The 14,967-nt window shown below is 38.9% G+C and overlaps 1 protein-coding gene across 3 annotated transcripts; it reads left to right on the top strand.

The window, feature by feature from the left end:
• The first annotated feature begins 1,922 nt into the window (after positions 1-1,922).
• popdc2 (popeye domain cAMP effector 2) lies at positions 1,923-14,715 on the top strand. Of its 3 annotated transcripts, none has more exons than XR_012596970.1 (4): positions 1,923-3,175; positions 7,993-8,101; positions 9,373-9,967; positions 13,473-14,715. XR_012596970.1 is itself a non-coding variant. In XM_074657825.1 (4 exons), the coding sequence occupies exons 1-4, from the start codon at positions 2,682-2,684 to the stop codon at positions 13,553-13,555; spliced, it is 1,137 nt and encodes a 378-aa protein (XP_074513926.1). In that variant the 5' UTR covers positions 1,923-2,681; the 3' UTR covers positions 13,556-14,715. The 3 variants fall into 3 exon arrangements, 2 of the variants coding, with proteins under 2 accessions (XP_074513926.1, XP_074513925.1); XM_074657825.1 differs by having other exon boundaries at positions 9,373-9,823; XM_074657824.1 differs by having other exon boundaries at positions 9,373-9,892.
• The last annotated feature ends 252 nt before the right edge of the window (positions 14,716-14,967 follow it).

Genomic DNA, 14,967 nt, shown 5'->3' with positions numbered 1-14,967 from the left:
GCAGCAAATCTACAGTAGTTTAACAGTAACTGGTTTGTGTTGACTGTGTAATCCAACTCTTTAATCACACCAGTTTATTGTGACCTTGAAGCCTCAAGCACTCAAACCACTCCCTCATGTCTTTAACGGGGAGACATGTCACATTAAAGCAGTATAAAACTTGAAACAACTTAATGACAGTACAAAACACTGCTTTAAATCTAACATTTTGGGAGACCAGAAGCTAAATATGTGCCTTAAGTGTAGGAGCATTGGTTCAACAATATTTAAATGTCTGTTGAATCTTGAAAAATGAGCCATAATTTTAATAAAAAGTTAATTTGTATAGCACCTTCATACAAGAAATGCAGCACAAAGTGCTTCACAATAAAAGAAAATGGACATTGAATGATGACTGGCTAGAATATGTATGAATAAAACATCTGTACCCATATTTTCAGGATGCACATACATCAAAAACTGCAGCAGCTTCATTCTCTTCTACATAATTTGAAAATTATTAAACGTAAACTCAAAGTTTGACATCTTGTGCACAATTTATTTTCGGTACTACAGGTATTGATTACACTGAAATATATATTCACTATATGGGGTTTATTAATTATACAAACTGGTATGCAGCCAGATGAGTCAACTTTGTAAGGCTTACATTGTGAACTTGCTAAGTTAAATCCATTTCTAGTAAAGTGTTGACATTATTTAGTTTATTACATGTTGAACAGTTTTTGAAAAGGTTTCATGAAACTTTGTGCTTCAAAAACTGAGGGTTCAGTCAGAAATGTGCACGACTAACTTAACACTGTTAATGTAACTTCTAAAGAAAGAAATGGTTGATTGTTCTGTGTGCACTCAGGCATCACCTAGACATGTCTAATGTTGAACACCTGATGGCAGCAATGATGCAAATTTACTGATAAAACTTATGAAATATGAATCTCTTTCCATTGTGAGACATAATTTAAACACAATTTCAGTTTGTCTCTCGTCGACAGAAGCCAAGTTATAATTTTATCTTGTGTCATGTATATAAATATGCCCAGTCAGCATGGGTTTGCAAGACACCTCAGATTATCTCATCCATAATGAGGTGCATACGTCTTCAGAGGATTCTACAAAAATCCCCAAATAAAGGTACAAATACACATAACGTACATATTCAGATTTTCTGACGTTCACTGTAAAGCACGTGTGATTTTTAACCTAAAAGAAAACCCAAAGTAAAGACCAAATGAAAAAGTCAATCTGAGTTAGTTTAAGCTTTTTTCTCATCTGTACACCAGAATATTTCATGAGCCAGATCAGTGAAATGATAGAAAAGATATCCGCACACGTAGATCTATGCAGTATTTCACTTTATGCTTTAAGCTTTCGGTCTGTCAGACCTTCATCAGAGCATTCATGAGTCAGATCATTCAATTAATAAAGTTAATTAGTGCTTAAAATACCAAGACGTTACAGAAGAAAATCTGTCTCACTTTTCATTTGTTCCATATCACACAGCTCATTAAATCTATTTTCCTCCTGAATATTATTATTCCTGTTTTAATGTTTTAGTATTTTATAAATTTTTATTTTTGTAAATTGCTCTTACAAGTTTTATTGTATTTCAGATTTTGCACATATTATAATATCGCTTTTTATTTTTCCATTGCAACCTGTTTTGTTGCTTTTGTTGATATTTTACTCGCTGTTCACTTTATTTGTAAAGTCAACTTTACAAATAAACTTGACTTAAATGGTTACAGGAAGAATACCGGTTCTTCTTTGTGTAAATACAGGCTCTTTGGCTGCTGGATAAGGCCATAACTTAATAGCTTAATATACATTTAGCCTAATATTACTACTTATTATGTTAGTTTATTGTCTTGCGCTAATAAAAAAACAGGATTAAATAAAGCGGAGCAGAGGAATTTGGTGAGCTGTGAGTCCTCGTGGTTGAGAGGAGAGCCGGATATGTGAGGCGGTGGCGGTGGAGGTGACGGTGGGTGCATGGCGGTGGAGGGTGTTTATACCTGAAATCTGACCTGCGCCGTCATCCTACTTATTTCAGTGTCTCTAAATATTCACCAGCTGAGCTGCTCTCCTGAGAGTGATCTGGACTCAGAGTTTGAGTGAAGGAAGAACTGTGTTGGGACTTTTCTTTAAATGTGTGTGACACTCTCATAGATATTAGTTATAGTCCCTGTCCTCCCTCCCGTTTCCTGCCTCTCTCTCTCTCTCTCTCTCTCTCTCTCTCTCTCTCGTTCTGTTATGTTAAGTAGCAGGCCTGCTTTCTGTCCACCACTCTTTCCTCCTTGGGTTTCAATTCCAAACATGGTTATCCTTCTAGGGCTCGATCAACGCCCACCCTCCCTTATCCCCGTCTCTTCCAGCTGTTGGCTCTACAGAGCAGGCCGGTGGGGTGAGAGAAACAGACAGAAAGGCTACAGGAAGAGGAGAGGAAGGGACGCATAATGAGAGAAGAAGAAGATTCCAGCTGTGTTTCTATAACAAATAGAGCCGTGAGAACTTCTTCACATTGAAGGATTTTCCACCACATGCCAAGGGAACAAAACTTCTGACATTCTTCTGTTTATTTTTAAATCAAACAAAACATCCCGTCGTCCATGTTGATGGGACAGAAATAGCCCCGTTGGATAAGAAGTCTTTGTGTTGCCTCTTCTTGTCATTTGGAGACAAACATGAGCAGTGATAACTCGACTCTGCTGGACAGCTTGTTCTTCCCTCCGCTCTGCGATGGCTGGACCAACAACACGGAGGGAGCCATCTACCATCTGGGCAACACCATGCTGTTCCTGGGCTACATGGGGGGCAGCGGGGCCTACGGGTGCCTCTTCATCTTCGGCTTCCTGACTCCGGCCTTCGGGTGCCTCGCCCTGTGGGGCTGGATGACCATGTGCGGCCTGGACGTCTTCACCTGGAACCTGCTCCTGGTGCTGGCCTGCGTGGTTCAGATCTGCCACCTGCTGTACCGGCTGCACCAGGAGGGCATACGCAGCGAGGAGCTGACCTCGCTCTACCAGGCAGTGTACCTGCCGCTGGGCGTGCCCGTCCACGTGTTCAAGGAGATCGCGGGCGCCTTCGAGAACAAGGTGGTGGAGGTGAAGGCGGGAGAGACGTACGCCGTGGAGGGCAAGACGCCTATCGACCGGCTCTCCTTTCTGCTGTCTGGGAGGTGGGGAGTGTGTGCGAGTACATCTACACACCTGTACTACATCATGCAAACCGCCACACAACTGTCTCCACAACACACTTAATAGTAAAAGTAGCAATACCACAATGTAGAAATACTTTTAGGTTTTTCGTTTGGAGGCAGCGGAAACAACCTGTAAACACAACATCTCACATACAATATCATCATCTTTGAAGTAACAAACTTCAACGTTTTCTCATGCAACGGTTCGTATATCTTACGAAAAAGTTATTCCTCCTTTTTTGTTTGTTTTTCTACGAATGTCCAACAAGACGTGTGAATTTCTGCTCGTTACATGCATACATACAGTCTTTTCAAAATAAACTTCCGTCTTCACAGGAAACAACTTCCTTTGCTTTAGGATATAAAACAACTTAGATAGGTTTAGGAAAAGATCGACTTGGTTAAGTTTGGCAACAAAACTACTTGGTTAGGTTTTGGAAAAGATCGACTTGGTTAGGTTTAGGAAAATATTGACTTGGTTAGGATTAGGCAACAAAACTACTTAGTAAAGATAACTTAGTTAGGATTAGGCAACTAACTATTTAGTTAGGTTTAGGAAAAGATTGACTTGGTTAGGTTTAGGCAACTAACTACTTGGTTAGGCTTAAGACAAGATTGACTTGGTTAGGTTTAGGCAACAAAACTACTTAGTAAAGATCGACTTGGTTAGGTTTAGGCAACCAACTACTTAGTTAAGTTTAAGAAAAAATCAATTCGGTTAGGTTTAGGCAACAAAACTACTTAGTTATGTTTTAGAAAAAATCAACTTGGTTAGGTTTAGGCAACAAAACTACTTAGTAAAGATCGACCTGGTTAGGATTAGGCAACTAACTCCTTAATTAGGTTTAGGTAAAGATCGACTTGGTTAGGCTTCGGCAACATAACTACTGAGTTAGGTTTGGGAGGCACGGGAGAACTAGAACCAAGACTGAGCGGGGAAGACTGTCAGACCCTGCTGCAGTAAAATGAGAGGTTTTCTAAAGGGACTCTGGTGCTCGGAAACATTCACGCTTTTGTCCACTGGGGCCGCCACAATCAACACACAATTAAAGTTCCTCGTAGTAACTTTAAGTTGCAGAAACGCCACTTTGAGAATGTTTTTATATTATAAATTATTATTACATTAGTATGAATATGTCAGATGGTGATGGTAAAGCAAATTTTACCAAAATACTCAGTTTTCTTCATGCATCCTATTAACAAGATGATATTATATTTTGTATGTAAAGTCCTAATCCGACTGTCAGATAAATGTAGAGAAACAAAAAGTACATTAGTTCCCTCTGAAGTGTAGTGAAGTTGAAGTAGCAGTTAATGGAAATACTCAGCCAAAGTACAAGTTCCTCAAAATTGCACTTTGAACCACTGACCAACACTTTTTTAAGACTCTCAACAAAAACTGAACACTAAAAGCCCATTTAGTATGTATTTCAAGACAGTTGTGTACATTATTGTACAGATGTAAGCAGGTTCTAGTGTCACTGAAGTTAAGTCTAAAACAAAAGGTGTTCACTCATTTGTACCACAGATATGTACTGTAGTATCTATTAGTTTAAATTCCTCCTTTCTCCTCGTTGTTTTAAAGTACTCTCCTGTTCTAACCGACTACTACAGAACTGGATTCCTATTTCGGACTCTTTCATGCTGTTGGCAGCGTGTAATCGTCACAGGAAACGTATCCTCTTCGTCCAAACATCCTCAAAGTGGAGCTGCGTTAGATTTCACCGTCCTGGAGTCTAACAAGAGAAATGTTGTAAACAGAGTATTTCTGTCCGTGACTCAGCGGTGTGCCGTCCCGTCTGCACTCTGCCAGCTGGTTAAATGAAAGCTCTGTACTTTTGGGACTCTTAAATTCATCATCGTAGATTAAATGTTGGCCACTCAAGAGTTCCCTTAGGTGGAACTAAGGGCCCCAAACCAGAGAAGCATCCCCAGACCCAAAGACACAGCTGTCCACAAGCTTTTGTTCATATAGAGTACGTGCCATGAAGTACAGTACGAGGAGTACAGGGACATTTTTAGCACGGGGCTCCCCAGTGGAAACCCCGACCCGACAGAGTGAAGTACCATACAGGGTAATTAATACTACAACACAAAAACAGCTGTTAATTAACACCCATTGTTGTGAAGAGTCTAAATAAAGATTCAGCCATAAATATAGGCTCTATATAGTGTACAAACACTATCAGTGTCTCCCTATTTATGATGTACATCTGTATTTTACATTCCCTCTATCAGCTTATAGCAGTGGAGGAAAGTCAGTCCATTTACCTAAGCACTGTACTTAAGAACAATTTCGAGGTACTTGTACTTTACTTGAGTATTTACATGTTATTGCTACTTCTACTCCGCTACATCTCAGAGGCAAATATTGTACGTTTTACTTCCTACTTATTACAGATTCAGATTAAGAATACAAAATATAATCAACAAATTATTGATTAAGATAAAACTTTATTGATCCCCGGAAGGAAAATTCAAAACACATTCACACCCAGAAATATAATAATTTAAATTATCTCCACCTTTACCAGCTGCCACATTAAAGTGATGAACACATTAAAGCATTAATAATTAAAATATAATATACATATTATTGTGAAATGGGCCATTCTGCATAATGAGTACTTTTATTATTTTATTGCTATTTCTACTCTGCTACATCTCAGAGGCAAATATTGTACGTTTTACTCCCTACTGCCTAATTTGAGCTACTTTACAGATTCAGATTAATAATATAAAATATAATCAACAAATAAACTATAATGTAATATTATTGATTAAGATAAAGCTTTATTGATCCCCTGAAGGAAATTCACAACACATTCACACCCAGAAATATAATAATTAAAATGATCTCCACCTTTACCAGCTGCAACATTAAAGTGATGAACACATTAAAGCATTAATAATTATAATATAATATATCTATTATTCTGAAATGGGACCATTCTGCATGATGAGTACTTTTATTTTTTGTACGTTAAGTATAATTTGATGCAAATACTTTTGTACTTTTCCTTAAAGTTTTTGTGTAAAGAAAGATTCTTGGTTAAATCAGTGGTTTCTACTCTGTAAAGAGGCTGATGTTTGGCTATACACAGTGAGCAGTAACAATATGGGAAAATATGGTCAAAGCAAATGAATGCACCAATAGATAGGGGTGTAAATATACGTCAATATCGTTATACTTTTACTTTAAATGTAGAACTTTTACTGGTAACAGAGTATTTTTACACTTTTACTAAAAGACCTGAGTACTTCTTCCACCACTGATTTATAGTGACTTGTAATTAGACTTTTAATTAAATGTCATTGTTTTATCCTTTGTAAGTACTTTACATTGAGCTGCTGTCCTAGATGACAAAGGAAGGGAACAGTTTTGTTTTAAAGAATAATTTCCTGGAGGAGACTTCCATTTCTCTCAGTAGATGTCAGCTGATTGACATGAAGCAGATCGTTTGCAGCGCTGACGTGACAACATTCAACTCACATTGGAGTAAAGATAAAACAGAAACTTTTGATGTAATCCAATGAAGGTTTTGATGTTTAGTGTGCTGGATTATCTCACTCTGCGGAAGTTATTCTCTTTTAAAAGAAATAAAGCTTCCTTCTGAGGAAGGAATGTCCCGATGTTTTAAACTATGATTTCTGAAAGAGTCCTGGCAGAAGAAGAAACGTGGTATTATCAATTTATCTGAAAGATGTTCCATGTATGTACGAGTAGTGGAAGAAGTACTCAGATCCTTTACTTGAGTAGAAATACAACAGTACTATGACAGCCGCCTAACTCAAATTACAGACTGGGAAAGCTCCTAGCTCGTCTCATAAATTGGTTTTCTTTCATTTCTTTATTTCTTTTCTTCCTTTTTATTATAATTTTTTTTTATTATTTATTATTATTTTTACTATTATTATTTATTTATTTATTTTATTACATAGTTTCCAATGCATTATTTAATTGTGTTCGTCTGATATGTTTATTATTACAAAAACTATTACTATTTTATTAAAACTAGTATTTGATTACGTTATATTTTTTGCTGCTGTTGGTGTAGTGGATTGTTACTACTGTCATTATCACCTGTGTTATTATTTTTATTAATAGAAGTAGTATTTATATATTTTTTTACATTATTTTGGGGTGTGTGGTTTATTTCAAATATTGCAAGCTTAACAGATATTGTAATATAATCAGTTTGTAAAAAAAAAAAGAAATACCACTGTCTAAAAATACTCCATTACAAGTAAAAGTACCAAAGTATTATCAGCAAAATGTACTTAAAGTATCAAAAGTAAAAGTACTCATTATTTAGAACTGCTCCTTTTAAAGTGTTATTGTTATTATTATTATTATTATTATTATTAAATATTATATTATTCTGTTTTCATCACTAACAAAACCATGTAAGAGCATTTTAATGTTGTCAATGTTAAATACTTTGTGTATTACTGGGTAGATTAGTACTATAGTACTGCAACATATCATATAAGTATATCAGTATGTGTGTCAAATAAATGTAGTGAAGTAAAAAGTACACTATTCCCTCTGAGACGTAGTGGAGTAGAAGTAGAAAGTAAAGCACAATTATGTCAAAATTGTACTTAAGTACTTGAGTAAATGTACTTAGTTACTTTCCACCACTGGTATTGTTTAACTAAGTCTTCAGTCTGTCTATAGCTGCCCCGGCAGAGATATTCATGCTAACATTTCCTTGACAAAGTGACCTCCATGTCTCATTATCACGTCCTAATCCGCGTCTCTCTTTTTAAACCTTGTGTCCTTTCTCTTTTAGGATCAACGTGTCTCTGGAGGGCCAGTTCCTTCATTACATCCACCGCCACCAGTTCCTCGACTCCCCAGAGTGGGAGTCGCTCAGACCAAACGAGGACGGAAAGTTCCAGGTATATACACGCGGTTCATTTGTGTCTGTCTGGCAGTAAAATGTTAAATTAAGTGACACCATTGAAGGAGTTGGGACAAGAAAGCCAAGACGTGGATATCAAGTTGTCTTTTGTTTACCGCTTCTATCGGACTCAGCATCTGACTGATAAGCTGAACAAAGCAGTTGTCTTCTTGTCTTTCACATATCCTGTTGCTTTAGTTAATTTAAAGGGATAGTTCTGGTGTTTCACAGAGCTACTTCTCCATAGTCAGTGTATTACCTACAGTAGATGGAGTTTGGAGAAACAGACAGGAGTACCAGCACGGGAGCAAAGCGACATACTGCTGTGGACGAGGGCAGCAGAAAAACAGATTTTAGACACCGAAAAGAATCAATATCAGTTTAAGTGTACGACATATTTAGAATATGTTCACCGCTTTACATCACTGTCAGACAGCCCTTACTGACAGGGATCTGAAGCCGTTATCTATGCTCTCTTCAAAGCCACCAGACTCCTTTGACAAAAACAGTAATTTTACCTCACAGATCACAGGAGTCGCTGCCACGATCGGTTAGTTAGTTTGTGTTATTGTGTGACTTTGGTGTTTTAAAGGGTTAGTTCGGATTCACCAAAGTCACACAATAACACAAACAAACAAACCGATCGAGGCAGCGGTAGACCAGAAACTCCTGCGTTCTGTGAGGTAAAATTACAGTTTTTTTCAATGGAGTCTGGTGGCTTTGGCGAGAGCATGGATGAATATAACGGCTTCAGTTTCCTGTCAGAAAGGGCTGTCTGACGGCAAGGTAAAGTGCTGAAAATATTCAAAATATAGTGTACACTTAAACTTACAGCTATCCCTTTAAATTAGAGGTGAGGCTTCGAGGTCATGTTGGACATTCAAGGGTTTGTCTCCAGTGCTGAACAGGGTTTTAAACAGGAGGGGTGTGCTGGGTATTTTGACCGACGAGGTGCACAAATAGAAGTAGAGCTGCAACTAATGATTATTATCATTATCAATCAATCTGCTGTTTATTTTCTGGATTCACTGATTCATCGTTTTGTCGATGAAATGTCAGAAAATAGTGAAAAATGGCCTATTGATGTATGATGATGTATTCAAATAATGTATTTTTGATCAGAACTACAGCCTAAAGATATTATTACTATATTATTATTATTATAAATTGTGAAGAAATGTATCAAATCATCACATTTGCTACTAGTGGTCAAAAAAGTCCACAACCTTTAACACTTTAATATTCAGGCGTTTCATTCCTCCTCCCCAGGTGACCATGACTGCAGAGGAAGACTCCCGCTACATCTCGTGGCGTCGCCGGCGCCTCTATTTGCTGATCTCGAAGAACCGCTACATCGCCCGCGTCTTCTCCGTCATGCTGGGCTACGACATCGCCGAGAAGCTCTACAACCTCAACGACAAGCTCTACATCAAGAGCGGCGTGCTGCTGGACATCCGCCTGCCGAGCCTCTACCACGTGCTGGCCCCCTCCATGCAGGGCAGCGAGGGTGGAAGCGGCAGCGGCAGCGGCAGTGACGGCGGGATCGGCAAGGAGCAGCAACAGCAGGGCGAAGACCCGGCGCCGGCCTACCAGATGTCCGATCCGGCCCAGTTTCAACCCCACCTGCAGGGACCAAGGAACGCCGCCCTGGATGAACCCCCGGCCCCCCAGCGTGAGCGTTATCAGCCCCCCTGGGCGTCAGACCCCGAGCTGCCCACTGGTGAGGACTCCACCAGCCTGGTCCTGGAGGACTTTGCCGATGTGGCGGGCTCCTTAACGGATTATGGCAGTGAGGGGAATTATTTGAGGTAGAGGGTGCAGGGTGCTGGAGCTAACACACACTGGGTCACACCTTAAGCTACATGTAAGTACCTCACCTGGGCATCGGGGGGCGCTGTGTGTGTGCATGGGCGGCTTGCAGTGCACAATTCTTACTAACCCGGCTTTATAGTGAGACGCAGTATAGGGCTGGGCGTTAATATGAATATTTTTACAACAATATGGCAAATGCAATGGTGGAAAGTTGCTAAGTACATTTATTCAAGTACATTTTAGGTACATTTTTTACTTAATTTCATTTGGAATATTTCCTGTTCCGCTACATTTCAGAGGGAATTAATGTATTTTTTTACTCCACTTCATTTATTTTTATATTTACTTTGCAGATTTAGATATTACAATTACAAACACATGATCAGTTTAAAAAATATTATGAATTATTATAGATTAAATTGCCAGTATCTATCTATCTATCTATCTATATCTAATTAATCTCACATTTTTTATCTGTTCAAAATGTACCTTAAAGGGAGATTTGTCAAGTATTTAATCCTCTTATCAACATGGGAGTGGACAGATATGCTGCTTTATGCAAAATGTATGTATATATTTATTATTGTAAATCAATTAACAACACAAAACAATGACAGATATTGATCCAGAAACCCTCACAGGTACTGCATTTAGCATAAAAAGTGTGTCAGTGTGCTGACTTGACTATGACTTGCTCCAAACTGCATGTGATTATCATAAAGTGGGCATGTCTGTAAAGGGGAGACTCGTGGGTACCCATAGAACCCATTTACATTCACTGATCTGGAGGTCAGAGGTCAAGGGACCCCTTTGAATATGACCATGACAGTTTTTCCTCGCCAACATTTAGCGTACGTTTGGAGCGTTTTTAACCTCCTTCGCGACAAGCTGGTATGACATGGTTGGTACCGATGGATTCATCAGGTTTGCTTGAGCGTGCTACAACCTTAAAAATCGTAAGTTGCGTTAATATGTTAAAGAAATTTGTGGCGTTAAAACAAATTTGTGTTAATATTATATATATTATATATACACTCTGAATGTGTCACAAACATTCAAAATCAACACATCTGGAGATGAAAAACTGTGATCTGATAAGTAACTAAAGCTTTCAGATAAATGTAGTGAAGTAAAAAGTACGATATTAACCTCTGAGATTTAGTGGAGTAGAAGTATACGGTTGTATAAAATGGGAATACTCAAGTAGCTTGAATTTGTACTTAGGTAAAGTTGAGTAAATGTACTTGTGTGTGTGGGGGTTCGATACTGTAGCGTGCAGAGCAGTGTGGAGGTCGGTCAGGCAGCTGCTGTGTTCTTATCTGATTTGGATTAGAGATGGAAATCTATGGTATGTTCAAAAAATAATGCAGTACCACGGTATTAATCCAGTGTGCCCACCCTTTGGCTGTCTGTCTGCTTATTTGTCCCCCACCCCCCGCCTGCCTTCCTACCATCCCAGTACTAGCCCTGGCCCAATCACAGGCGGAGGATCACATTTCATAGCTTGGACGGTGTTCAGAGTCGGGTTTGGGTTGCAGCAGTAGGTCAAATCTATCACAGACTGTAGTAACGCAGCTTCGGCTCAGACGTACTGTAGGAGGCCGATACAGTAATATGGCAATCACATGTCTGCAGCAGACGGCTACACACGTCTAGAATCTGCAAAACATGAATCCAGAACTTCCCTTAAACAGGATCTATATTATGCTCATTTTCAGGTTCATACTTGTATTTTGGATTTCTACAAGAACATGCTTACATGCAAATTTCATCTAGGACACGGACCTTAAAGGGGACATATCATGAAAAACTCACTTTTTCAGTGCTTGTGGTCATACATTTGGGTATCTGGAGTGTCTACCGACCCACAAACTGTGACATAAGACGACCCAGTCAGTTTTTTGTGGGCTGCTGATCAGAAAACGTGATTCAGCAAGCCGTTCAGATCTGGTTTCCCTTCCTATGTTCCTAGGTTCATTAGAATATACTGAACTAGTTTTGCCACGGTGCATCATATTTTTATGTTTCAGACAAAAGGTATATTCAGACAGACAGGATGCGAAAAATAACGTGTTTTTTTTTTAACATTAAAGCATGTAAACATGTTCTAGTAGAAACCCAAAATACAAGTATGAACCTGGAAATGAGCATGATACGTCTCCTTTAAGGCGGCTCCCAGCAATCTAGTTGTAATAGTTTTTTTTTATATTATTAAAGGTAGAATGAGTAGGATTTTCCTAAAAAAGAAATGTTTAGACTGATGCAATAATAATCCCTCTCAATCGTCACTTCCGACCAACTAGAAGTGTGGTGACATTTCTGGGCGTCAACCTTTATAAAAACGTAGCGACCAAGTGCCTGATTGTAATGGTACGTGTCCTCAGCCTCCGTCCTTTCCACGCTTCCCATTCATTGTCTTTGTAAGCAGCCATGCAATGCATTCTGGTAGCGCGGTGGTGCGATTCGAGAGACGGAGCGTCACGACGGCCGTTCCTCATTTGCATAAAGTTGAGGGCTAGTCTACTTTATGCAAATCACGGGAGTTTGACGCGACTCGCCGCCTCTCGAAACTCCAGAGAATCTTTTAAAATAAACGTTGTAGTTAATAAATAAAGACAGATTCAGCAACTGCACGGATTATTTCTCGCCTCTAATGTTTTCAGAAACACATTTCAGTGAACTATTTTCATGATTATAAGAGAAGAAAGTTTCCAAACGAGCCTTTCAAACTGTTTCCAGTTTGAAAGCTGGGAGCAGCAGCCCATGGAGGGAAAGCGTTCGACCAATCAGGAGCCGAGTGCCTTGTTTCTAGGGACAGCACACCAAGTGTCCAATGCTGGGAAGCGGCGCGTCCCCTCACGATAAAAAACGCCCCGGTGGACACGTACCATTAGCATGCATCCAAGAGGAAGTTGTGAAAATTGCAGACAAAAATAAAATGCATATAGTGAGATGAAACGCCACAATGCTCGTTCCAAAACGAGAGTGAATCTGGGGTTGGCTTTCACCCGCTGGCGAGCGTTGAGCTGCGGAGGAGGGTCCACTTTGAATGTTGTGTTTACAAACCACAACCGACAAATCCTGCTCATTGTGCCTTAAAATAAATCACTAAAATGTGGAGTCGGAGGCCTCGATTGGGGCCCCGAGCTCATTTCTGTCATCCCGGCCCTGACCGGGGTGGAAACATACTGCAGCGATCAGAGCCTGCAGGTGAACACCGGTGACGTTGAGGCTGATAAAATCTTATATAACTTTGCATTTTGAACTTTGCAAGTTCATTTTTTTGAAAACATGTTGTGCTGTATGGTTTCAGATATTCAACTGACAAATGTTTCTAACCTTTACATAACACATTTAATAACAAACAACACATGTAAATATATACTCAAGTTGTTTGGATGTATTACAACCGGTTTGTTTAATCATTTCTCTCTGTGGAGGAGAAACAGAAGTGAAGCTGCTCTGTAGTTTTAATGTGTCACAGCAGAGAAAACATGTTTTCATTGTCATGTTCTCAGTAGAGTTTTCTAACCGAAGCTTCGATGTTGACCCTGCAGGAGGTGATAGTGACGGAGATCTACCGCCTCGATTCCAGAGGGGCAGAGCGCCGCTGGCTCCCACCGACACTCCCAAACTGTGAGAACAGTCTCTCCTGGAAACACTATATATCATCTACAGTATAGCAGAATGAACGTGTCACATACGTCACTTGTTAGGACACCATCTGTCCTTGCTCTCTGTCCCTGTTCTCACCTCAGTTCACATCTTCAGCCCTGATTCCTTCTCTCTATTTAAATTACAGTTTGAGTGATAAGGCAGCTAATATTTATGTCTTTTAACCATCAACATTTTCACCATAATAACTGCCTTAAAATCATAAAAACAGGGGGACCCACCACATTTATATGTGAAACTTCTAGATATTTTAGCATTTCAATGAATTTGGCATTTACAAAATCTACAATTTAACAGCTGAGTGAACCAATAAAATGCTAAAAGAACATTTATAAAGCTTTTATCTGAGAGAAACACCTGTCCAATTAAATGATGACATGTTAACTTGCAGATAGCCAATATTTAATAAACTGAACAAACAAAATAATATCTGAATTAAATCCTAATTACACACAAGTGGCACTGCAACACCGAGGACAGAGGGACGGCCTTCACTTTACCAGCACATTAAATGTCTGAAATGTTATTTTATGTAATAAAAATGGATTCTGTGGTACTGAAACAGATGAATTTGGTTTCCATCTCACTTATGTTTCATGTTTAAACTATGATTGGTGTGATTTGGACTTCACATGTTTATTCCCCCCCATAAATCACACATACTACTATATTGATTTAACTTAGTAAGGTTACTTACTGCACATTCAGGCCTGCATTATACTCAATTCTTTAATCCTAATTCAAGATCTGGAAAATATTTAGTTTTGCATACTTCTTGAGAACTTTCCAGACGTGTATATGAAAACTTGGCAGTTTAGATTTTTCTCCATTTCACTTTCATGTTTAGTTTATTTATCTGAATGCACCATGACTTGATGCCAAATTCATCTTGAGGACGACCTCTTATGTCTTCTTTGGTGATATATTGGATGCCTGTAGATCATGTTTTCTTTTCTTTTTAAGTTTTGTAACTAATTGAGTATTTAATACACACGTGTAAACTGTGAATTGCATTATTTGTCCTGTTATTGACTTGCAAAATACATTTAGATAGGGCTAAAACGAAGAAAAGTATTTTCATGGGGCCAAGATTTCTCCATAAAGCTTCTTTGTGTGCAGTGAAAATGTAGTTTGTTTTCTGTGTCTACTTCCTGTCAGACGACTCAACACTGAGCTAATAGCACCCTGATTATACTCCAAATTATTAATGCATCAGTAGCTGAGAAAATCTCCTCTTGAGCTAATCTTTAATTACGGAGTAATCTTCAAAAGATTCTTCTAATGCCAGTTTTTCCAATTTGTTTTAGATGAGCTGCAGTTTCTAATTCAGTATCTAACACACAAACATCATTATTTAACCTCCAAACATCCTCAGAG

This window comes from Sebastes fasciatus, chromosome 14, assembly GCF_043250625.1.
Source record: "Sebastes fasciatus isolate fSebFas1 chromosome 14, fSebFas1.pri, whole genome shotgun sequence".
Classification (NCBI taxonomy): domain Eukaryota; kingdom Metazoa; phylum Chordata; class Actinopteri; order Perciformes; family Sebastidae; genus Sebastes; species Sebastes fasciatus.
The sequence above is the reverse complement of the archived record's forward strand: the minus strand, read 5'-3'. Positions and strand labels throughout refer to the sequence as shown.